The sequence below is a fragment of the Bufo bufo genome, chromosome 10 (genome assembly GCF_905171765.1).
Source record: "Bufo bufo chromosome 10, aBufBuf1.1, whole genome shotgun sequence".
NCBI lineage: Eukaryota > Metazoa > Chordata > Amphibia > Anura > Bufonidae > Bufo > Bufo bufo.
The window spans coordinates 139,054,726-139,081,064 of NC_053398.1; the positions used below are offsets into that span (position 1 = coordinate 139,054,726).

Below are 26,339 nucleotides of genomic sequence, written 5' to 3' on the forward strand. Positions count from 1 at the left end.
TGTTTATCTATATAATAATTGTCCGTGTATTTTCCATGCCTGGAGGGTTGAGGAGATCAAGAAAAATTTAGTCAATTCTGGGAAAAAGTATAAAAGAAATAAAGGAACCAGTACTTAAGGCAGGTACTTAAGCGTTCCTTCCTGACAGTCGGCTCCTTGTTCAGGGAGAAGACCGCACACTTGCACGCAGCGATCTCCTTCACAGTAAGAGGACGAGGGATCACTATAGTGATCCCTCATCCCTATACAGCAGTGTTTCCCAACCAGTGTGCCTCCAGCTGTTGCAAAACTACAACTCCCAGCATACCCGCACAGCCAAAGGCTGTCCGGGCATGCTGGGAGTTGTAGTTTTGCAACAGCTGGAGGCACACTGGTTGGGAATCACTGCTATACAGAATCAATGGCACGACCTGCTGCCCAGATGTAAGTCTGCAGCCAAGTAAATGATGGGAACTGGGAAAAGGCGTGGAAACAGTAGGGAATCTAGTAGGTAAAAATTATTTTATACACTTTTCCACCATTGCCCCATTTTTCTTAAACCCGGACAACCCTTTCAAAGTTGTACAGGCATAAAAGACGCTCTAGCACAGGGATGGCCAACCTGAGGCTCTCCAGCTGTTGCAAAACCACAACTCCCAGCATGCCCAGACTGCCTACAGCTAGCAGCCTACAGCAGGGCATGGTGGGAGTTGTAGTTTTACAACAGCTGGAGAGCCACAGGTTGGCCATGCCTGCTCGAGCACATCGCCAAACCTACACACAGCTTCTTCTCTAGTGCACTCCCAGACGTTGCAGGCAGGGGAAAAAAAAGAGAAAATGATTGTGAATTCCAAAGGTTTTCAGACTGTTAAGGGTTTTCTGAGATGGATAGGTCATCAGTATCTGATTGGTGGGGTCTGACCCCTGGGACTCCTGCCACCCAGCTGTTTGAGAAGGCGCTGGTGTTCACAGTAGCACCACAACCTTCTCGCTGCTCACCAAGTACAGCACCATCAATTTTTAGCGGCTGTGCTTGGTATCACAGCTCAGCCCCATTCACGTTAACGGGGCTGAGCTGCGCCTAGGCCATGTGACCAATGAACATGACGTCACTTGTCCTAGGGAAAGCTGTGAGAAGGCGAATGCCTTCACAAACAGCTGATAGGCAGGGGTTCCAGGTGTCGGACCCCATGATCAGTAAAAAGATCTTGGGAAAACCCCTTTAACGTCATCAAAACACATTAACCTCTTCTTCGTTAGTCTATCCATTTATGTAGATCCACATGGTGTACTAAGTCAACAGCCATTTCATCGTCAATAGTCACAGGTTCTTTAGGTCTCCCATGAAAAGGCAAAGGCAGTGAAAGCTCCGCTCCTGCTCAGTGGTTGACTACAATATGGGCAGTAGTTGCCGAGTCCACCACAGCAGGGGCTTCTATTTGTCCCTTTGCTCTGTTTAACATTGGATGGAGGGTCCAATGCAGGGGATTTCCCCAAAACTCCCATCCCCCTTCCCAAGCAAAGTGCTATGTACTGAAGAAAAAAAGAACCATGCCAGAATCGGCGCTGGAGACATCCCCTTGTTGGTGCATGGCCTCAATAACATACAGGAGCCAAAACTACCGCCAGTCGATCTGCTGCAGTCAGGTAATGGCAACCACCAAGGTGGAGGATGTGCAGGTCCTCTTCAACCCAAACTCAGCTGCGGGACAGGATGATATAGATGACCTCAAAGAAGTTGTGGGTGTGGGAGCACCATATACACTACTGAGTCTGTGTCCTGGGTGGAAAAAAAAGGCAAACATGGCCACACTTCACACGTCTGCTGCGTAATCTCAAATGACGGCCTCCGTTGTAGAGTTTACCTTGGGCTACTTGAATAATAACGGATTAATCACGGGGACAGAAAGGAATTTTTTATATTAAAGGAGATTTCCATATATTTGCCTCAGGTGTCTTCACACGTATGTATAATGGAGTGGAGGATGGGGCAATCTGCCTATTCTGGGTCATTAAGCTGAATTTGCTCGCAGACAAAAAGCTCAGAAATTACTGTAGGCTTCAACCTAATCGGATTTCCCCGCTGGACACCGGGACACATTTATATTCCTGACAAGAGGTTCCAGATACAGTAACTATCAGTGTGACTAGAGATGAGCGAATTTCATATTTTGAAATTCGTTCACGCTTGGTTTGGTGGTAAAAGCAGAAATGCGTTATGGATTCCGTTACCACGGACCATAACGCAATTCTATGACGGAATGCCTTTAAAGGCATTCCGTTATTCATTCCGTCATAATAGAAGTCTATGGCTGCAAAACGACCCGTTTCCGTAATGCAGGGGAGTCCGTCATAGAATTGCGTTATGGTCCGTGGTAACGGAATCCATAACGCATTTCTGCTTTTACCACCAAACCAAGCGTTAACATCTCTAAGTGTGACCTTCAGCGTAATAGTACGGCCGGCACACATTGCAGTGAGCCTTCCTCTGCTACACCTGGTGCAGGTATGTTGTGGGTGCAACACGGAGCTGTAAGTGCCATTTCATCTCACGTCTGTGTGTACGGGACATGAAGTGGTCTTGATCCTTGGGCATCCTTGTTGGATAGTGCTGCGGGTGGGCAACTAGGAAGTGACGATTTCAAATGCAACCCTATAGCATGACCATGTCTCAATTTTTAGCAGCAGCCGTGAGACAGAGTCCCAATTAGTGACTAACATCGGCAGGGACGATTCGCGAACGCATGGTCGCAATCAAATGTTCGCGAACCGCGCGTTTGAGGCGGGCCCCATTCTCTTTCATGGCAGGCGAACCTGAAAAATATTTGCAGCCAGAAGTGCACAAATAGTCCCACAACATGGACAAGTGACATACTGGAGGGGGATCAATGACAAAAATTCCCACAAAAAATATGTATTTTAATCAGGGGCCATTTTTATGCGTCTTAAAGGGAAACTCAAAAATGGGCCCTGCTGGAGCCTAATATTTTTTTATTTCCTATCGGTTTGATGTATACAAATGTGCAGCACTCCACGTTTTTTTGTATCCTGCAGAGTCTATTAAAAAAATGCATACGTTAACTTACATTTTTTTTCTACCATGGAACTGTATGGTGAACGGACGCCACTGTACAGCATCAGTCTGAGGCATCTGGTAACGCTTACATTTTTGGTATGTATTAATTGGATGGCAAAAATATGATGTGAACCCAGCCCTAGTATCAGAATAAGCACCAGTACACAGCGGAGCGGGAAATACAGGGCACAGTATAATACACTAGAATCTACATAATATAAAGATATTAGCCCTACCCCCGAATAATAATACAATTAGGTGGTCATTTATTATGTAGAAATATGTCTATGTTAGGCGTATTTCTGACAGATTGTGGCGCAAAGGTCCTTAGCATCGCAATCTGCATAATTTTTCTGCTTATGCCAGGTCTAAAAAAGGATGGCATGGATAACCTGATAACACCTCTGTACAGTGACCGGATAACACCGCCATACCGTGACTGGAAAAAAGGGTATAAGAAGGCACAGTACAGGGTGTAGTAAGAGGGCACAATGCAGGGTATAAGTGGGCACAGTACAGGGTGGGGGGCACAGTCACATGACCCTGTGACATTAGAAGGTCCTTATGGTGAATGCGGTTTATACGCCACTATAATGAGAGGCAGAGGAGTGAGACAAGGGTGTGATTATGTGGCTAGCGATAAAAAAATGTAACTGTTGGCCAGTACAGGCCCCAAAAATTATGCATTCACTTGACCTGAATCCACACTGGTGACACGGGTTACATGCTTAACAGCCATCAGAAGGTTCACCCAGTGGGCAGTAAAAGTTATGTACCTTCCCTGTTCGTGTTTGCTAGACCACGTGTCTGTGGTCAGATGCATCTTGGCACTGACACTGTGTGCCAGAGATATATTAACTTGCCGCTGAACGTGGCCATATAGTTCAGGGATGCCCTTCTGGGAGAAATATTTCCTTCCGGGGACCTTCCATTGCGGTGTGCCAATGGCCACAAATTTTCTAAAGGCCTCCGAGTCCACCAGTTTATATGGCAGTAGTTGGCGGGCTAGCAGTTCTGACAAGCCAGTGGTCGGCCATTGGGCAAGAGGGTTATCCGGCGTCATCAACTTTTTACGCTCAAACATTTGGGCCACAGAATCCTGCCTCGTGCTAGATGAACGTGACACCGGCACGGTGGAAGGTGGAGTGGAGGACAAATGGGAGGAGAAGAAGAGGCAGGACGTGGAGCGCCGGGAGTGTGGCTTTGTGGGTTCTGATGGCGTTGTTCCCACTGGGCTCGGTGATGGGAGGCCAGGTGCCTTCTTAAGGCGGTCGTCCCTAGGTGAGTGTTGGGCTTACCGCTGGCAACACTATTGTCAGCAGCTGACACGTTAAAAAAAAAAAGCCCACACTGCGGAGCCATGTGCCGGCATCCTGGGAGCACCAGATGTGACCGTACATGGTGGATGGCTCGCTCCAGATACATTTGCAGTCTGCTTTTTTCCTCCTGTGCACTGCCAGTTCTGCCTGCTTCTCCTCCTTCTCTGCTTCTCCGTATCTCCCTCTGAACTCCCCTCCTCTTCCTATCTTGTGGGCACTTACGTGATGTCCATCGACACGTCATCATCGTCACCTTCACCACCACTGACATTAGAGATCTCGGAGTAGGCAGCAACAGCGGGGATCCCCTTCCTTGGGCAGATCTGGGTACTGTCGTCAGACCGCTAAGTGGCGGCTGTTGCTACCTCCTCTTCCTCATCCGATACCAAGAATGGCTGCACATCGGTAAGGTCTGGGAATGGATCGGAAAATAATTCCTCTGACTCGAGTGGAGGGGATATGGTGGTGGTGGTGGTGTTTTTGGGGATGCACAAAGCAGAGAGTGAGGAGGGTGCAGATACAGAGGATGAGGAGGGTGCAGAAGCGGAAGGCTGAGTGAGCCACTCAACCAACTCTGGTGCGTCCTTTGACAATCACACGGAACGGCCTGCCTCTTACTCTGCCTGTCATTTTCAAAATGACCCTGTGCCAAAGTCCCCAGAGAAGAGCAGTATTTGTGGAAGCTGATATATGGCAGGCCTCAATCAGTTGTTAGTTGAAGCTGGTATATCACCCTCAAGCAGTAATTTTGTGGACGCAGGTATATGGAAAACCTCTATCACTACTTTGTGGAAGCTGATAGATCGCATGTCCTAAATTAGTATTTTCTGGAAGCATGCAAATGCACTATAATATACTTTCTATGTTAGAAAGTATATTATAAGGACTCTTTCACACTGGCGTCGCGTGTGCATTGCGGGGCACCCACGCGAGAGCGCACACAATTTCAATCAGTTTTGATTGCGTTGCGTTGTTCCGTTTTTATCGCGCGAGTGCAATGCGTTTTGCACGCGCGTGATAATAAACTGAATGTAGTACCCAGACCTGAACTTCTTCACTGAAGTTTGGGTTAGGTGTTCCCTTATAACATGGTTATAAGGGGAAATAATAGCATTCTGAATACAGAATGCTTACTAAAATGTTGATTGAGGGGTTAAAAAAAATAATTATTAACTCACCTTATCCACTTGATTGCGCAGCCGGCATCGTCTTCTTTCTTCTTCTTTCAGATCCTGCAAAAGGACCTTTTGATGACGAAGATCCTTCTATCTTCATTCAGAAGAACCTGCGCTGATGTCACCACGTGGTGAGCGCGATTACATCATCAAAGGTCCTTTTGCAGCTCCTGAAAGAAGAAGAAAGAAGACGATGCCGCCTGCGCGATCAAGTGGATGAGGGGAGTTATTTTTTATTTATTTTTTTAACCCCTCAATCGACATTTTAGTAAGCATTCTGTATTAAGAATGCTATTATTTTCCCTTATAACCATGTTATAAGTGAAAAGAATACAGTGAATTGACTTTAATGGGGTCCGGGGTTGCTCATCCTTATCTCCTAGCAACCATGCGTGAAAATCACACCGCATCCACACTTGCCTGCGGATGCTTGCAATTTTCAGGCAGCCCCATTCATTTCTATGGAACCTGCATTGCGTGAAAAACGCAGAATATAGAACACGCTGCGATTTTGACGCAACGCACAAGTGATGCGTGAAAATCGCCGCTCATCTGCACGGACCCATTGAAGTGAATGGGTCCGGATTCAGTGCGGGTGCAATGCGTTCACCTCACGCATTGCACCCGCGCAGAAAACTCGCCCCCGTGTGAAAGAGGCCTAAGTATATCACACCCCTCTGTGTATCACACCTATCGATAGCACAACGTTAATAGTCCTTAAAAGGACTTTTGTGGCCCTATTAGCTAGCGTTTGGTGTTCCTAACAGTCTGTCCCTGCTCCAAAATGCAACCTCTCCCTACACTGGCAAAACACATCATGTATAATCGAGTTCTGTTATAGGGTCGGGGGGGTGTCCATGTGCTGAAATGTCTCAATTGGCTGTCCTGTCCCACCTGATGGATGTGTCATGTGTCAAAGTTCGGCGCAATGCAAAAGAATATGGCGCACGGACATCGCCATATGTTCGCATGTTCGACTGATCGCGAACGCGCAAAGTTCGCCGCAAACCGACCGCAAGGCCTTCACTAGTCCCAATCTTGAGATAGGTAGGTGTCCCAGAGGTGGCCCAAGCATTCTCAACAAACATCCAGACAATGATCTGCCCTTGTCAATGTCACGGAGTCTGTGGCTCTTGTCTATATGCTAATATGAGATGTGATAATAGAGACTAAGTTAAAGGTGTTTAAGTGGAAACCGTAAGAATGTGCCAACAGCATCTGCAGACTAATGATGTTAATTAATGATATTCCCATGGACGAGCCCGGTACAGACAGGATGCGAAATCTAGAGAGCAGACTAAGTTATTTCCGCCTTCCTTACCAGATTCTTGCTGAATTTCAATTAAGAACAGAAAATGACAGACTCTAATTAGGAAACAAAAATATCCCGGCGTGGATATGGAACTGCATAGCGCCACCTTCTCTGGGCACAATATCAGAGCGTGTCATGTCCAATCAATTCATGTCCAATCAATTGCTAGCAATGTTTTTTCCATTACTACAGTAAAGGACAAATTAGCATTTAATGGTTTCTCTTCAGACTTAATCCTGTGACCACGGAGCACCTAGAATATGATCGATATGTAAGGTTCACACTGCATAACTGCTGCCTCTTGGCTGGACAAAAACATTCTGCATGCAGCGGTATTTGTCCGGCTGATCCCATTTATGCCAAAAAGCAGCTGGATCCCATCATAGTCAACGGTGGACCCTGGCAGGCTGTTTCCCTGACGGATCTCTAAAGATGATGTGAACGTACCCTCAGACACGATAAAGGGACCTGGATCAAGTGACTCGACCCCTCCTTTTCTTTTTGGTGGTGTGACCTTGTTGTACGGGGTTCCCCTACTCCACAGGCTCCTGAGAGCGCCTCCTTTTTTAAGGGAAGGTAAATGGGACAAATGAGTGCCAGCTTTTCTGCCCATTGATGTGATTTAGCTCTATAAATATACACTCACCTAAAGAATTATTAGTGCCCCCATACTAATACGGTGTTGGACCCCCTTTTGCCTTCAGAACTGCCTTAATTCTACGTGGCATTGATTCCACAAGGTGCTGATAGCATTCTTTAGAAATGTTGGCCATATTGATAGGATAGCATCTTGCAGTTGATGGAGATTTGAGGGATGCACATCCCGGGCACGAAGCTCCCGTTCCCCCACATCCCAAAGATGCTCTATTGGGTTGAGATCTGGTGACTGTGGGGCCATTTTAGTACAGTGAACTCATTGTCATGTTCAAGAAACCAATGTGAAATGATTGGAGCTTTGTGACATGGTGCATTATCCTGCTGGAAGTAGCCATCAGAGGATGGATACATGTTCTCATTCTGTTTACGCCAAATTCGGACTCTACCATTTGAATGTCTCAGAAATCGAGACTCATCAGACCAGGCAACATTTTTCCAGTCTTCAACAGTCTAATTTTGGTGAGCTCGTGCAAATTGTAGCCTCTTTTTCCTATTTGTAGTGGAGATGAGTGGTACCCGGTGGGGTCTTCTGCTGTTGTAGCCCATCCGCCTCAAGGTTGTGCGTGTTGTGGCTTCACAAATGCTTTTCTGCAGACCTCGGTTGTAACGAGTGGTTATTTCAGCCAACGTTGCTCTTCTATCAGCTTGAACCAGTCGGCCCATTCTCCTCTGACCTCTAGCATCCACAAGGCATTTTCGCCCACAGGACTGCCGCATACTGGATGTTTATCCCTTTTCACACCATTCTTTGTAAACCCTAGAAATGGTTGTGCGTGAAAATCCCAGTAACTGAGCAGATTGTGAAATAATCAGACCGGCCCGTCTGGCACCATCAACCATGCCACGCTCAAAATTGCTTAAATCACCTTTCTTTCCCATTCTGACATTCAGTTTGGAGTTCAGGAGATTGTCTTGACCAGGAGCACCCCCCTAAATGCATTGAAGAAACTGCCATGTGATTGGTTGACTAGATAATTGCATTAATGAGAAATAGAGCAGGTGTTCCTAATAATTCTTTAGGTGAGTGTATATATACCCTATATAGTGTAGTGGGAGAAATTGGGATTTGCGCCACTTTGGTGGTGTTGTATGTTATGGCTCATGTGAGTTTGGCCTCTTGCACACAACCGTTTGTCCCCTGTGGCCTTATTGCGGCCCGCATACGGCGGGTCCGCAATACACGGGACACGGTACGGAAGCACTACGGAGTGCTCCTGTGGTGTCAGTTCCATGCTTCCGTTCCGCAAAAAGATAGAACTTGCCCTATCTTTTTTGCGGAACAGACGGATCGCAGACCCCATTCAAGTGAATGGAATCACGATCCTCATGTGGCTGGCCCACGGTCGGTGCCCATGCTCTGCGGACTGTAATTTGCGGTCTGCAGCATCGGCAGCACACGTTCATGTGCAAGAGGCCTTATGTGCAGTAGTTTGTGACATTTCACTGCTCTCGCCACTTTTGCAAAGTGGGATAAAAGTAGGTGTGGGTTTAGGCAAAATAATGTCCAAAAGTGGTGTAAATCTACTTGCTCATAGCAAGCATAGATTTCATTTGTGCACCAAAGTAAGAAGCATACACCTCTCACTGAAAAATAAAATAAATTCACATGCTGAGAGGTTGCAGCTGCAGATGGGTATAACATATAACCCCTGAGCAAACCCTAATCGTGGTGTGAATGGGTGCCGACAGAGGTGACAGATGGCCAACTAGCCTTGTGCCCTGAGATTAAAGAAGTGCCGTGTGCCAACAGCCACTTGTGGACCGCAGAATGTAATGCTACTCACAAAAAACTGGTCATAGATTACTTATAGGGCATCTGTCCGCAAACTTGCACCTATGACACTGACCAACCTGTTCCATGAGCACTTTGCCGCTGAAGGCATCTGTGTTGGTCCCATGTTGATATGTGCCCGCATTGCTGAGAAAAACGATGTTTAATATATGCAAATGAGCCTCTAGGAGCAACGGGGGCGTTAGCATTACACCTAGACGTTCTTCTCTCTCTGCAACTGCCGCGCCCTCTGCACTTTGACAGGATCAGGCAGTGTAAACGTCACCACACCTGGCCCTGCCAATGAAAGTGCAGAGGGAGCGCAGTTGCAGAGAGAGCAGAGCATCTAGGTGTAATGGTAACACCCCCGTTGCTCCTAGCAGCTCATTTGCTTAAAAAAAACTTCATATGTGTCCGCATCGCTGAGAAAAATTAACATGGGACCAACACACGTCTTCAGCTGCCAAGCGCACATGTAACAGGTCAGCCAGTGTCATAGGGACAAAACTGCTGACAGATGCCCTTTAATAAACTCTCCCTACTAATGCACTCAACATTATAGGTGTAACCCTACAAATCTTCAGGAGCAATTGCGAACAGTAAAGTAAGTTTGTATTAGAAGAAGCCGTCCGTCACTGATGACGTGTGGACTACATCCAGCATACATAGGAAGTCTAGACCATTACCCCCCACCACCACCACCACCACCACCACCACCACCACTACCACTACCACTAGAGAGAACAAGACTTTTAACTTCCAACTGTTGCAAAGCTTGCCTTTAGTTTTATTTTTTTCCCTTCTTGATTGTCAAGAAATGTGTTTCGCTTTTGTAAAGGAACCCTGTTGGGCTTATTGCCCACATCCAACATGAGAAAGGAAAGACAAATGAAATTAGTTATCTCTTTGAAGCCATCATGAATAATTACTGTGTGTAATCGCTCGGCGCAGCGAATACAAGAGATGAATCTCCGAAACGAGGCGAGGGGTTGATAAAACTGGACATGGGGCCATAAATTTCAGATTTTAAAAGCTTGCACTGGGGAACGAAGCAACAAAACCAAAGTTGTGGTCTGAATGCTGTAGGACGCAGTCTAAATTGTTATATGCCTTCTACGCCGTGCTGCTGATTTACGTATCAAAATTCATAATTAGCCACCCTGCATTATTCAAAGGAGAATAGCATATTTATTCAATGATAAAGTGTGGGGGAGCTCCATTATTTATAATGAAATAGCACTGGAACAGTTATTAAAAATCTATGAAATACACAAATCCCCGTAGCGACACCTCCCACTACTTCTTTAATTTGTTTTCCAATTATATTGCAAAACTCTCGGCATGACGTGACTCTCTGCTCCTGGCTCTCAATTAGCCCGGCTGAGTCAAGCTTTCGCTGTGTACTAAGGCACAGTCAATGCCTTGTCAGCTGATCGACAGGGCGGCGGGGCCAGTTAACCAGTGATAATATTAATTAGTGTGAACACTGCGCTTACCATCTGGAGAAAACAAGGGGATGGCAGCTTGTTGGTTGGTTTTGCAGAGATGATCAGATGCCTGTTGTTTCAGGGTTGTAGAGGTTTTTGGGGAGGGGGTGGGGAAGGTTGTTGTCTTTGATTGACTGCTTTGCATTAAGTAAACTAAAAATTTGACATAGATTTGTAAACTTCAGGCATGCGATACAGCCACAGCAGCGGGATTGCCTGCCCTTTGTGTTCCCTTAGTATGGTGGTTGGGTTGTATTCATATACCATGGCTGCGTTGCTTTCAACATGGTTACAATGAATCAGTGCATTGACTATAGGTCAGGGAGGACACTACATGCTACCGTAGGGATCGGCAACCTTCGGCACTCCAGGTGTGGTGAAACTACTACTCCCAGCATGCACACTTGCTTGGCTGTTCTCAAACTCCCACAGAAGTAAATAAAGCATGCTGGGAGTTGTAGTTTTACAACAGCTGGAGTGCCAGAGGTTGCTGACCCCTTTGCTACCGCATTGCAAACTTTTCGAACAATGTTGTGCAAGTTGTGACTGTCACCAGTTTTTCCTCTAAGTTTCTGTAACTACTGAGCGGGACATTACAGAACCGAATCATTTAAGTGTTAATTATTAGCATCCAGGTGAACAGCATTACACAGCAGTGAAAATGATTGTCTACAGCTCTGGTGGTCTAGAGCAGTGTAGCGTTTAATGTCTGTATGCCTAGTGGTCTGTAGCAGTAAAGGTCTTATCAGCATCCCTCATGACCTAGGACAAGGAAAATTTCAGAATCCCTGGTGGTCTATGGCAGTAGAGGGGTTAATACTAGTAAACCTGGTTGTCTAGGACAGTCTGGTAGCTAATTCCGCTGGCCATGGGTGGTGAAAGTTCCATGGTGTCCTAGGGCAGTGTGGGAGTTAATTACAGTATCTTTGATCTAAGACAGCGGAGGTGTTAATGTAAGAATCTCTGGTGATCTTGGGCCTAGGGCGGTTAGATGCCCTGGTGGAGGGCAGTGGAAGTTGTCCTGGCTGTAACTTCCTATTTCCTCTGTCCATTGATCAAACTGATAAATGCAGGGAGAGGAAAGAGAGGACTATGTAGCTGTAGCTATACAGCTGCATAGTTATCTCTACAAATGAACAGGAATGCTCTGCCTAGTCATAAAAGGGAGTCTGTGAGCAGTTTTGACCATAAAAAAAAAATATCTGCTAACAGTGCTAGCTACAGGCTGGGAAAATCAGAATCTACAAGAATATAGCTACTATAACACTGCCTCCTATGTACAAGAATATAACTACTATAATACTACTGCTATGTACAAGAATATAACTACTATAATACTACCTCCTATGTACAAGAATATAACTACTATAATACTACTCCTATGTACAAGAATATAACTACTATAATACTGCTCCTATGTACAAGAATATAACTACTATAATACTGCCTCCTATGTACAAGAATATAACTACTATAATACTGCTCCTATGTACAAGAATATAACTACTATAATACTGCCTCCTATGTACAAGAATATAACTACTATAATACTACTCCTATGTACAAGAATATAACTACTATAATACTACCTCCTATGTACAAGAATCTAACTACTATAATACTGCCTCCTATGTACAAGAATATAACTACTATAATACTGCCTCCTATGTACAAGAATATAACTACTATAATACTGCCTCTTATGTACAAGAATATAACTACTATAATACTGCCTCCTATGTACAAGAATATAACTACTATAATACTACTCCTACAGGGAGTGCAGAATTATTAGGCAAGTTGTATTTTTGAGGATTAATTTTATTATTGAACAACAACCATGTTCTCAATGAACCCAAAAAACTCATTAATATCAAAGCTGAATATTTTTGGAAGTAGTTTTTAGTTTGTTTTTAGTTTTAGCTATTTTAGGGGGATATCTGTGTGTGCAGGTGACTATTACAGTGCATAATTATTAGGCAACTTAACAAAAAACAAATATATACCCATTTCAATTATTTATTTTTACCAGTGAAACCAATATAACATCTCAACATTCACAAATATACATTTCTGACATTCAAAAACAAAACAAAAACAAATCAGTGACCAATATAGCCACCTTTCTTTGCAAGGACACTCAAAAGCCTGCCATCCATGGATTCTGTCAGTGTTTTGATCTGTTCACCATCAACATTGCGCGCAGCAGCAACCACAGCCTCCCAGACACTGTTCAGAGAGGTGTACTGTTTTCCCTCCTTGTAAATCTCACATTTGATGATGGACCACAGGTTCTCAATGGGGTTCAGATCAGGTGAACAAGGAGGCCATGTCATTAGATTTTCTTCTTTTATACCCTTTCTTGCCAGCCACGCTGTGGAGTACTTGGACGCGTGTGATGGAGCATTGTCCTGCATGAAAATCATGTTTTTCTTGAAGGATGCAGACTTCTTCCTGTACCACTGCTTGAAGAAGGTGTCTTCCAGAAACTGGCAGTAGGACTGGGAGTTGAGCTTGACTCCATCCTCAACCCGAAAAGGCCCCACAAGCTCATCTTTGATGATACCAGCCCAAACCAGTACTCCACCTCCACCTTGCTGGCGTCTGAGTCGGACTGGAGCTCTCTGCCCTTTACCAATCCAGCCACGGGCCCATCCATCTGGCCCATCAAGACTCACTCTCATTTCATCAGTCCATAAAACCTTAGAAAAATCAGTCTTGAGATATTTCTTGGCCCAGTCTTGACGTTTCAGCTTGTGTGTCTTGTTCAGTGGTGGTCATCTTTCAGCCTTTCTTACCTTGGCCATGTCTCTGAGTATTGCACACCTTGTGCTTTTGGGCACTCCAGTGATGTTGCAGCTCTGAAATATGGCCAAACTGGTGGCAAGTGGCATCTTGGCAGCTGCACGCTTGACTTTTCTCAGTTCATGGGCAGTTATTTTGCGCCTTGGTTTTTCCACACGCTTCTTGCGACCCTGTTGACTATTTTGAATGAAACGCTTGATTGTTTGACGATCACGCTTCAGAAGCTTTGCAATTTTAAGAGTGCTGCATCCCTCTGCAAGATATCTCACTATTTTTGACTTTTCTGAGCCTGTCAAGTCCTTCTTTTGACCCATTTTGCCAAAGGAAAGGAAGTTGCCTAATAATTATGCACACCTGATATAGGGTGTTGATGTCATTAGACCACACCCCTTCTCATTACAGAGATGCACATCACCTAATATGCGTAATTGGTAGTAGGCTTTCGAGCCTATACAGCTTGGAGTAAGACAACATGCATAAAGAGGATGATGTGGTCAAAATACTCATTTGCCTAATAATTCTGCACGCAGTGTATGTACAAGAATATAACTACTATAATACTACCTCCTATGTACAAGAATATAACTACTATAATACTACCTCCTATGTACAAGAATATAACTACTATAATACTGCCTCCTATGTACAAGAATATAACTACTATAATACTACCTCCTATGTACAAGAATATTACTACTATAATACTGCCTCCTATGTACAAGAATATAACTACTATAATACTGCCTCCTATGTACAAGAATATAACAACTATAATACTGCCTCCTATGTACAAGAATATAACTACTATAATACTACCTCCTATGTACAAGAATATAACTACTATAATACTGCCTCCTATGTACAAGAATATAACTACTATAATACTACCTCCTATGTACAAGAATATAACTACTATAATACTGCCTCCTATGTACAAGAATATAACTACTATAATACTGCCTCCTATGTACAAGAATATAACTACTATAATACTGCCTCCTATGTACAAGAATATAACTACTATAATACTGCCTCCTATGTACAAGAATATAACAACTATAATACTGCCTCCTATGTACAAGAATATAACTACTATAATACTGCTCCTATGTACAAGAATATAACTACTATAATACTGCCTCCTATGTACAAGAATATAACTACTATAATACTGCTATGTACAATAATATAACTACTATAATACTGCCTCCTATGTACAAGAATATAACTACTATAATACTGCCTCCTATGTACAAGAATATAACTACTATAATACTGCCTCCTATGTACAAGAATATAACTGCTATAATACTGCCTCCTATGTACAAGAATATAACTACTATAATACTGCCTCCTATGTACAAGAATATAACTACTATAATACTGCCTCCTATGTACAAGAATATAACTGCTATAATACTGCTCCTATGTACAAGAATATAACTACTATAATACTGCCTCCTATGTACAAGAATATAACTACTATAATATGAACTTTTAGTCTGCCAGGTTCTGCTGGTACAAGCTCCCAGAGGACGGCCCCTCACTCTGAGGTGCTCTCTGCACTCATTTGCTTTATTGCCCTTCTTATCTGAGTGACGGCTGTAGTTATCTTCTGGTTGGATGCTGCAGCTGTCATTCAGACCAGAGGGGAGGGTTCTTGAAGTGCTGATCATGGGTATGAACACTGCTCACCCCTTTGCCCTCACTTTTGTGAGGTCTCTCCACCATTCAGCAGAGCTGAGTTGGCTCAGTGTACTGATGATTAGATGCTTGCTATAATTACTTTTTATTTTGCCTTTGCAGGGAATTCTGTCTTTATAGTGCAAAGTTTGAAACAAATTGACAGGAGCTCTTTAAGAGGTTTGCTCATAGATCTTTTGGATGCTGTTTTGTGCCTGTCCATGCCAGTTTATAATGTCCTTGTTGTGGATGCACATCTCCATAATCCGTTATGCTCTATGCTCTGTCACGTTTCAGTATGGAATGCAAATCCTCATGGCATGGACTCGACGACATAGTAATGGCTTTCTCTTGCAGTCTGTGCTTATTCTAATGTCATCGGTTAAGCTGTCTGCAATGATTTCTGCATTATAGAGTGGGAGTCCTCTGCCCAGTGCATTGTAGATCAGGAACTGTGTGATTGGGAGTATTCTACTCTAAATCAATATCACCACTGGTTGCATTTATTAGTTGGATTTGTTTCTGCCAGGAAATTAAACACAGGACCCTGTAACTCTTGTGTCCTTTACTACCACCCTCTCATTTTAGCTACTTGTTGTAAATAAAAGACCATCAAAAATTAAATGCTACTATAATACTGCTCCTTATACAAGAATATAACTACTATAATACTGCTCCTATGTACAAGAATATAACTACTATAATACTGCTCCTATGTACAAGAATATATCTACTATAATACTCCCCATATGTACAAGAATATAACTATTATAATACTGCTCCTATGTACTAGAATATAACTACTATAATACTGTTCCTATGTACAAGAATATAACTATTATAATACTACCTCCTATGTACAAGAATATAACTACTATAATACTGCCCCCTATGTACAAGAATATAACTACTATAATACTGCTCCTATGTATAAGAATATAACTACTATAATACTGCTCCTGTGTACAAGAATATAACTACTATAATACTGCTCCTGTGTACAAGAATATAACTACTATAATACTGCTCCTATGTACAAGAATATAACTACTATAATACTGTTCCTATGTACAAGAATATAACTATTATAATACTGCCTCCTATGTACAAGAATATAACTACTATAATACTACCTCCTATGTACAAGAATATAACTACTATAATACTGCCTCCTATGTACAAGAATATTAGTACTATAATACTGCCTCCTATGTACAAGAATATAACTACTATAATACTGCCTCCTATGTACAAGAATATAACTACAATAATACTGCCTCCTATGTACAAGAATATAACTACTATAATACTTCATCCTATGTACAAGAATATAACTACTATAATACTGTCTCCTATGTACAAGAATATAACTACTATAATACTGTCTCCTATGTACAAGAATATAACTACTATAATACTGCCTCCTATGTACAAGAATATAACTACAATAATACTGCCTCCTATGTACAAGAATATAACTACTATAATACTTCATCCTATGTACAAGAATATAACTACTATAATACTGTCTCCTATGTACAAGAATATAACTACTATAATACTGCCTCCTATGTACAAGAATATAACTACAATAATACTGCTCCTATGTACAAGAATATAACTACTATAATACTGCCTCCTATGTACAAGAATATAACTACAATAATACTGCCTCCTATGTACAAGAATGCATTTGTAATAGGTAAAATATAAAAATAAAATATTTTGCATTCATTCTCTTAACTTTATGATATGAGACTGCTGATCGTTGGGAAGATATGAACTACATGGCACAGATTCTCTCTTTTCCTACTCATTGTCTTCATGCTGTATATTTTCCCAGTAGTTTTTCCCAGTAGTCCCAGTTGTAGTCCCAGTCATCTGCTTCTGTTCCTTCTTTCCAGCAGCTGAATGGAGTCCAGTCAGAAAGACAAATGTGCATGTTGTGTCCTATATCTGATAATCCAGGCGTAGATGAAATGCTCGGGAGGTTACAGCCTCTGCATTGTCCTCTCTGGAGATGTCTTCTTACTGATAATTAGCTGCTGGTCGCACAGATTACATCACTATTAACGCGGCTCATGTAACGGTCCAGAGGGTTGCTGGGAAAGCCACTGAGCAATTATTTTTCTGTCCTAATGAATTTCATGCTTGCAGCGCCCTCTTATTGTGTTCTAGTAAGACACTAGAGAGGTGCGAGAAAGTGCCTCCAGCTCCAGGCAGACAAGTATAGGGCTGCCAGCCGCTGTCCAAGGTGCCTGTCGCCTAGTATAAAGCAGGTTTCATTGGTCTTGTTACTGGGTGTCTTTCTAATGCTATGGCAGCCCGCGTTAATCCGTAAGAATGACTTTATTGCATATTATACATGGGCTGTAATATTGGGGGTATTGCATTACAAGCAGGTCCATAATATGTTGTAGGTTCATTATCTTCTAAATAAGTGGAGGAGCGTTCTCTGTGCCTCCTCTGGAGCCAGTCGTTGAAGAGTTTGTCTCCAGAGATCATTGCTTAAAAAGGTTCTCTGGGAATAATAATTTTTTACCAAGTGCCCTCAGCCTGCGTCCTATAAACAGAAGATTCATACTTGCCTGCTCCCCGCAGCTCCGGTACTCCGCATTGCCTCCTCTGTGTCCATAATTCCGGTTCCTGAAATGTTGACATCCGGTGAAGCATGCCCATATCACATGCTCTGCTGCAGCCAGTGATTGGCTTCAGCGGTGACATGCTGCTTGTGGCCATGTCACTGCTGAAGCCAGTTACTGGCTGCTGTGGAGTATGTGATCATACCGATGCTGCACTGGATGTCAAAAATTCAGGAACTGACATTATGGACACAGTGGAGACTGCGGGGAGCAGGTAAGTATGAATCTTCTGTTTAGAGGACGCAGGCTGAGGGCTCTTGCTAAAAACTCTCTATTTCCAAAGAACCCCTTTAAAGGGGTTCTTTGGCCGATAATATTTCTTAGATAAGGGGCAGAATGGATTAAAGGAGCATTACACCTCCTCACAGACCCCTCACATGTATGCGACGTTCCTGCCGCTCTCCCACTTCCTGTACTGGGCTCCACACACAGAGGAAATAGCAGAGGATGCCCACTCTGCCAGTCACTGGCCACAGCAGTGAGGAGACTCGGCCAGTGGTTGGTCTGAGTGCGTGTTTCCTGTGTGTCAAGACTGGACCAGGAAGTAGAGACCGGCAGGATCTGGTAAGCATTGGACCAGCAGTGACAGGAGATCAGTGAAGGTTAGTATTGACCATGTATTTTTCATTTTTGGCCATTCTTCCCATTTTCTAAATATGTACCCCACCAAACAACCCCTATTACACCAAAGTAGTTTCATAGGACACTGTGGACTGTGCTGCCTATGGGGTCGCATGCCGATGCCCCCAATTTGATTGACAGCTGCACTCACTCTGAAAGACAGACCTGACCCTCTGATTGTAGAGATCAGTGCAGGAGCAATATATTATACGCAAGCGCCCTCTATTGGCGACTCACTTGAAAATTCATCCTTGAAGTGTAGCATCTCTGGCGCTGGACGGGGTTGCTAACCATCTGTAAATTTCTAGTACATGAGCAGGTTAGGATGACTGTAGTCATATTGTATATTATGTCGTTTTACAGATCGTAGTGAATGCTGGTAGTGGGTGGAATGGTTATGGGGCACAGTTGGGCATGTTTAGGCCGCTTAATCTCCCCTTTGCTTATACCCAGTATATATGAGGCACTGGAGCATTATATATATATATATATATATATATATGTGTGTATCTCACCCTATAGAACCCTGGAACTAATGTCAGGACTGAGTCTACCTGTTCCTCCAAAGGGAAGGACGAACAGGAGTCTCCCTCAGGCCTAATGACAAACAAAAGGGAAAGGCAACACACACATATATTTATAAACAAAATACAAAAGGGAAAGGAAACACTTATCTTCAAAATATATTTATATATATATATATATATATATATATATATATACACACACACACAGTATAAGAGTCCAATGTGATGTCTCTTGTATTGCTGGGACCTCACAGATGAGGATATCTTCTCCCTAGCTCTCTGTGTCCGTTCCGCAGAATGTATTTTTTTTATTAGTGGGACTTGTTAATACGACTGTCCAGCCGCCTCTGTGACATTTTAAATCCTCATCTGTGGAACGTGTCCTTTAGCGAGTTTGTTTGCTCCAAGAAATGGGTTTTCTCTGCAAATACCAAACCTGCGAGTGTTATATTATGTTCTAATTACTGGATGACTTGGTTGTAAAAATAATTTACACCGGCCACCTTTAGGAAAGCACACAGTGCCCGCCGCTCCCTGATGTGAGGATGGATTTTATATTAGTAACACAACTGCTATTGTAGAAAAGCCATGAAAATGAGTGAAGCCGAAAGCAAAAGGTTCCCTGGAGAGAATCAAGGAAGCTGTCTGCTTACATCAGCAACATCTGAAAATTGTATATACAGATGTAGGTATGGGGGGCATTGATTTAGTGGGTGCAGGGGCATCAACCATAACAGGGACATTGGTGCCTGTGGGGATATATACAGTATGAAGACCCCAGCATTAAAGGGGTTGTACGAAAATTAACACCTATCACCTATCCACAAGACAGTGAATTAGTGTCTTATCGCTGGCACCCTTACCAATCACAAGAATGTGAGTCCAACGTCCCCCATTTAAAGGTCGCATATGCCCGCTGCCTCTCCATTCAAAGTCTATAGGACTAGCAACGCTAGACAAGTACTCACTTCTCCTTCAGTCCAATAAACCTTGAATGGCGCTCGTTGTGCATTAGAACAGGCACTGTTTTAGGTAAAATGCATTGACCTGTTTAAAGGGCCTCTATCACCAGAATCATTGTAGTGAGACAGAATCTGACAGTCTTGGTCCCATCGCCATCTGTGGCTTTATTTCTAGGAAAACTGACCTTTTAATATATGCAAATGGGCCTCTAGGAGCAACAGGGGCGTTGCTGTTACTCCAAGAGGCTCCAGTCAACCACCTTCGATGAACAGGACCAGGCAGTGTACACGTAATCAGTAGTGTTGAGCGAACTTGTGTTTTAAGTTCGGCTTCTAAAGTTCGGGTTATCGAAGAATCGCGTTATGGATTCCGCTACCACGAACCATAACTTGGTCCGTGGTAGCGGAATCCATAACGCGATTCTTCGATAACCCGAACTTTAGACGCCGAACTTAAAACACAAGTTCGCTCAACACTAGTAATCACACCTAGCCCTGACTGCTCCTAGTCTCGCGCTTTAATATCCGGCGCAGGTGCTGTACAGGAGAGAGACTCGCCGGCAGTTCACCTCTGTACTGCGCCTGCGCTGGGTACTGATGCGCATGGCAAAGGCATGAGACTCGGATTAAGCCAGGGACATGCGTGATGACATTTACACTGCCTGGGTCTGTCAATCGAAGTACAGGCGGCGCGGCAGCAGCCGGGAGAACAGAGCCTCTAGGAGTAATGGCAACGCCCCCATTGCTCCTAGAAACTCTTTTGCATTCAATAAAAGTTCCGTTTTCTCAGACCTAAAGCCACAGGTGGGGATGGGACCAAGACTTCCAGCTTGTGCCCGACATGCATACATGTCGCAGGTCAACCTGTTTCAATACAATGATTCTGGTAAAATAAACCCTTTAAGCGGCACATGGCAGGCGGAGGCCATGTTACGGAATATGCATTGGGGCCAAGGAGCTTTAAGTTACACCTGTGGAGATGTCATAAGCCAAAGCTGGAAATTTAAAAAACCGCTAACACAATAGAGGGGCGTTGGTGATAGCAGCCGATTATTAGATTCCAGCTCATTTTCTGAGGTAGAGGATGAAAACACTGCATTAAGTGGTTTCTATAGACAACTACTCCACTTCTCCTTGTGAATTCATTTTCATAAATCCATAATAATGCTTCTCCCGTTCCTGAAGTCTGGCGACATGACAACATGGTCACCCCTTTAAATCAAGCTCCTCCGTGTACAAGGTGGATATAATGGCCTCCATGAGGCCTGTCTGTGCCCATTGGGCTCCTGCTAATAGAATTTACAATCCCCTGCCATGCTGCGCCCTCACTCAAGGATTTAGATGCTGAGAATGTCAAGGATCCTGTGGAATATTAATCTGAGATTTCATTAGAGGAGATCTCGGCGATGTCATTTTGCAGTCTGAGTTCAGGCCACTTGAAGATGTTGCTCGGCGGCAAGCTGAGGTGACATGTCTGTGGTGAGCGCCCGCTGTCTGGAGGAAGAGGAAGCATCTGTCTGAGGACCCATAGAGTGCTCTCCAATCAAGGGCAAAGGGTGTTCGCGAGAGACGGGAACAATACAAACCGACATCGGTCCAAAGGGAGGACGCAGGACAATTAGCCCGGCTCAGAGCTCGTCTGTACCTTAAGTAATTGCAGGGTGCAGGACGCAATCATCCGGCAGTCGCTGCAAAGTGCGCCACTTGAAATGCTCGACAAGGGGCTTTTAATATGAATGATTTCTGGTGACTTCCAAACAATACACCCTGTAAATCTAATTCCTGGCTGTAGACACAAAGATACGTTATAGAAAGCACTAACACCGCAGGAAGACAGACAAGGTAGGGTAGGTACTCTAGCAACGATTGCTACAAATCTCCTAACATTCTGCGTATACGGCTCCTGTGCAGACCTATGTATATGGCTACAGACTACATGCAAACCCTGTGACAGCCGTCACCGCTCCTGACAGTCTGCATTCCCCATGTAATACCAATTGTGGAGCATTTATTCTTCTGACCCTGTGTTGTGCCATTATTATTCCTGCTAGAAGTTATGAATGACTAACTAGCAGTTTACAATGAAGGTCAAAATGGATGTTATGTTACCATTTGGGGGTGTGTCCCTGCACAGTCTGACGCTGGCAGCCCTGATTGGCTAGTGTCAGACAGTGCAAGAACACACCCTCAACTGGTAACACCCATCTGGACCTTCATTGTAAACTGCTAGTAATTAATTCATATATTCTAACATGAATAATAAAGGAATGGCACAACATGGAGTCATAAGAATAGATGTTCCAGAATTGTTATTACATGGGGAATGCAAGTTACTAAAGCGGACATGTCAGGAGGACCTGTCACCTCTCCTGGTAACTCCTGGCACCCCCTTGTAATGACGATTATGCCGCATCTCTTCAGCAATATCTATCCAGAGGGCCCAGTTTTTGGGTAAGCGGTTCTATAACCCCAGTGTGGTCACCATCAGTATATATTCCCCCAGGAGACATTCATAGACTTGCACTGGCTTTTTCAGGGACCCTCCTCGGTGCCGTCTTTTTGACCACAGGGACTTTATAATTTTTAAAGCGACAATTTCCAGTATTTGCGCTCCTCCTGTCCACGAGCTGTAAGCGTTCACCTCGCCGATCACAGGCGACGGACAATGAGGAGGTTATTCCCCAGTGTAGCCGCCGCCGCGTCTGTGCGCTGCTAAAAATACATTTTGCCTCATTTTCCATGTGAGGTAATCCGATCACAGAGCGTGGAGGAGAGGTGGTAATTTATGTTGTCCCTGCGAATATGCACCGAGGAAATGATGATCTTAGCATGTTACACGAGTTGAAAAATTTCCCAGGTAATGAATTCTTTGTGGCAGCACTTTCTCTGACTTTCACCTCCCAATCTGTGCTCTGGGAGCGGGGGTAAGGTGGATGCATTACATAGTATTAGAAAGATGGGGGCGAGCACAGGCTCCATCTGGGTGTAAGCCGGACAGTCACCCTTTTCTCCCTGGGCCGTTCCTATACAGACCTATGTGTAGCTATGGATTAAAGGGGTCCTCTCACATCAGCAAGTGGCATTTATCTTGTAGACAAAGTTAATACAAGGCACTTACTAATGTATTGTGATTGTCCATGTTGCTTCCTTTGATTTTTCCATCACATTATACACTGCTTGTTTCCATGGTTACAGACCACCCTGCCATCCATCAGTGGTGGTCGTGCTTGCACACTATAGGAAAAAGTGTCAGCCTCTCTGGTGGCCGGGACCCTGGGAGCGCACATAGGCTGGTGCTTTTCCCTATATTCAGTGCAGGTGCCATGCATTCGCTTCACGCATTGCACCCACGCGGAAAACTTGTCCTTAAACTTCAATGTGGTTGTTAACATAAACAGAAAATCCACAATAAAAAAACGCACAAAAAACCCCTGAGATAAATAGTGCAGATATATGTGTTTTTTGTTTTGTTTTTGTAGATTTTTTTGTAACAGACAGTGAGGAGACAGTATGGCTGCAGGATCAGACTACACAGGGATTGTTTGTAGTCTGTGTCTGCAGCTCATATGCTGGCTTATGTGTTTCCATGGTTACAAACTGGTAGATTGTTATTAAAGGGGTATTCCCATGTGGGACATTTATGCCATAAATGTCAGATAGGTGTGGATCCAGCTTCTGGGACCTGCTCCTATGTCACAAACGGGGCCCCACTGTGAACACGCATGCTCGTTGTCCTCTCCATTCACTGCTCCGAGGCAGCGCTCTGCTTATTTCCAGTGAATGGAGAGCAAGTTGCACTTATGCAGTCGCCCTTCTATTCACTGCTATTTTGCTAATCCCAGGGCGGAGAATAAATGATGGCTGCACATGTGCTGTGTGCTCTGCATTCACTTAGAGATGGGAGCGGGTCCTAGAGGAGGGATGACACCTATTGGATATTTATGGCATGTCCTATCGATATGCCATAAATGTCCCAGGTGGGTTACCCCTTTAAGACTATTTGCATAGCTGATTTATTCTTCATAGTAAGGTCCCTTGCACACGACCGTATGACCTCCGAGACATTCGGTCCGTGAGCGGCCATATGTCCCGGAGCGGCCTTGATCATGCACACAGAAGTACACAGCATCATAGATTACAATGATGTTGTGCGCATCGGGCCGCCCGCGGGGCTATTGTCCCACACTTATAAGATCATATGAATGCGGGACAATAGTCCTGCGGGCGGCCCGACGTGCACAGCATCAGTGTAATCTATAATGCTGTGTACTCTCGTGTGCACGATCAATGCCGCCCTGGGACATATGGCTCGCTCACAGACCATATGTCTCGGAGGGCATACGGTCGTGTGCAAGGGCCCTAAAGGAGTGGACATACTCTTTAAGGGGAAGGGAAGGCGTTGCTGTCTGCAGTGTTAACGGGAGTATATTGGATTCTGACTTTTTGTGGTCCCTGGTTTCACTGGAAAGGTGGACACGTTTGGTTTGTCTCCATTGAAATGAACAGGGATTAGTGTTGACCATTGGTAGCCTGGACAGCGGTCCCCGGGGTGTCCCTTTAACTCATCTGTTCTTGTAGCTGTGAATCTTGATTAACCAGGCGGCTTCTATCTTTTCTGCCTCTCTCCCTGGACATGGTGTTTGCTCAGCTTCCCTTTAATCCATTTAGCCATTTGGTGAAATGATACATATTTACATATGTAAATTTCCATCTTGCACATGTTGATATTCCTGACAATGAATGGAAATGTTCAGTCCTTGCAGCTGAGCTCGCTGCTGTCATAAAATTAATGACATGAAAATACAAATATTCGCAGCGGCTCCCAGTCGATTTGCTTTATTTTATTTTGAACGGTATTTACTGGAATTGCCTCCGTTCTTCTGCTCATCATTGACCGATTGTTTTCTCTTTTATATCTGTTTTATCTTTGTGCTAAATGTTACATTGTTCTATTGAGTAATGTGAATAGGGCGGTGTTCCTGCCTCGCAGTGTATTGGACCAGGTTTGGTGCCATACCAGCCCCTATGCCCCTCCATGCATTCAGCAGCACGAAAATTAGGTTGATTTGGAATTCTTGAAGGGGTCTTAACCCCCCTCATCTTCATAGGGGTCCTTAGTAATATGCCATTGCTCATTGACATGAGAACTCCTTTACTTGTACGGTGGCAGGTGTCCTGGTATTTGGGTGGAGTACTACCTCCTGTACTGCCCTGATGCTGGGGAGGACATATCTTAAAGGGGTTATCCCATGATTAATAAAAAAAACAAAAAGGAAAATACGATATCATATAGTACATGACGGTCTCTTGATACAAAGCTAGAAGCAGCCCTGTACCTCCCATGGATCCAGAGATCCATTCATTACTCTGCTAGATTTATCTCAAGCTGGCAGGTCATTAGGGGGTGTCCCTTCTGCTGCAGCCAAGGGGGGGGGGGGGGTCCTTTCTGCTGCAGCACTCTCCAGGATGAAACTGAGCATGTGCGGCCATCTCAGTGAGCCGGACCAAGAAATAAGAAAAAAATAAACAGTAGGTGGCGCTATATGATAGAGGCTATGCTAAATTTTAACTTACAAACAATTACAAAAGTATTCATATCCAGCTGCTGGTGTGAAAACCATAGAATATTTTTCATTAGACAACCCCTTTAAGACCCCTGCTTGAAGCTCTTTTTGTGATTTAGGGTCCATTCACACGTCCGTATGTGTTTTGCGGATCCGTAAAACACGGACACCGGCAATGTGCGTTTTGCATTTTGCGGACTGCACATCACCGAAACTCTCATAGAAAATGCCAGACAAGAATAGGACATGTTCTATTTTTTTGCGGAACGGAAGTGCGGATGCGGACTGCACATTCCGGCCCCATTGAAAATGAATGGGTCCGCACCTGTTTTGCAAAATTGCGGAAGCGGACGTGTAAATGGGCCCTTAGACTTGGCTACAACCATCAAGGGGTCAAAATATTTGTGGAGTTTCCCCTTACACTATAATAGCATTTTGATTACAATCTGTATACAGCTTATGGAATACGCTGACAATATAAATAACATAGATATGCAGAAAAGCCACGCGCTTTCAGTTGCTATTACTGGAGAATATGTAACAATATGGATGGAAGGAAAACGTAAAATGACATTAATTAACTTCCTTTATATCTTTTACTTACAGGCATCAAGTTTGAGTTTGCATTACACCAACCCAAAAAGGTACGTTTGATGTCTAATACTCTGCGGCTACAACCGTGTTCTCTGTGATGGAGGATATATGTTTGGGCAGCGTCTGACATTCTCAGTAATTCATTTCAGCCAATAGAATGGATTT

General features: G+C 44.0%; 1 protein-coding gene across 2 annotated transcripts in view; it reads left to right on the top strand.

Moving 5' to 3' along the window:
• The window catches only part of CHST8 (carbohydrate sulfotransferase 8), a 375,065-nt gene that overhangs the window by 342,408 nt on the left and 6,318 nt on the right, over nt 1-26,339 (top strand). The window contains exons 1-2 of one of the 2 annotated variants that reach the window (XM_040409427.1): nt 22,810-22,873; nt 26,187-26,224. In XM_040409427.1, the coding sequence (XP_040265361.1) occupies nt 22,819-22,873; nt 26,187-26,224 (93 nt within the window). In that variant the 5' untranslated portion in view covers nt 22,810-22,818. Of the gene's footprint in view, nt 1-22,809; nt 22,874-26,186; nt 26,225-26,339 lie in introns of those variants that run through there. The other variant, XM_040409426.1, reaches the window with a different exon arrangement.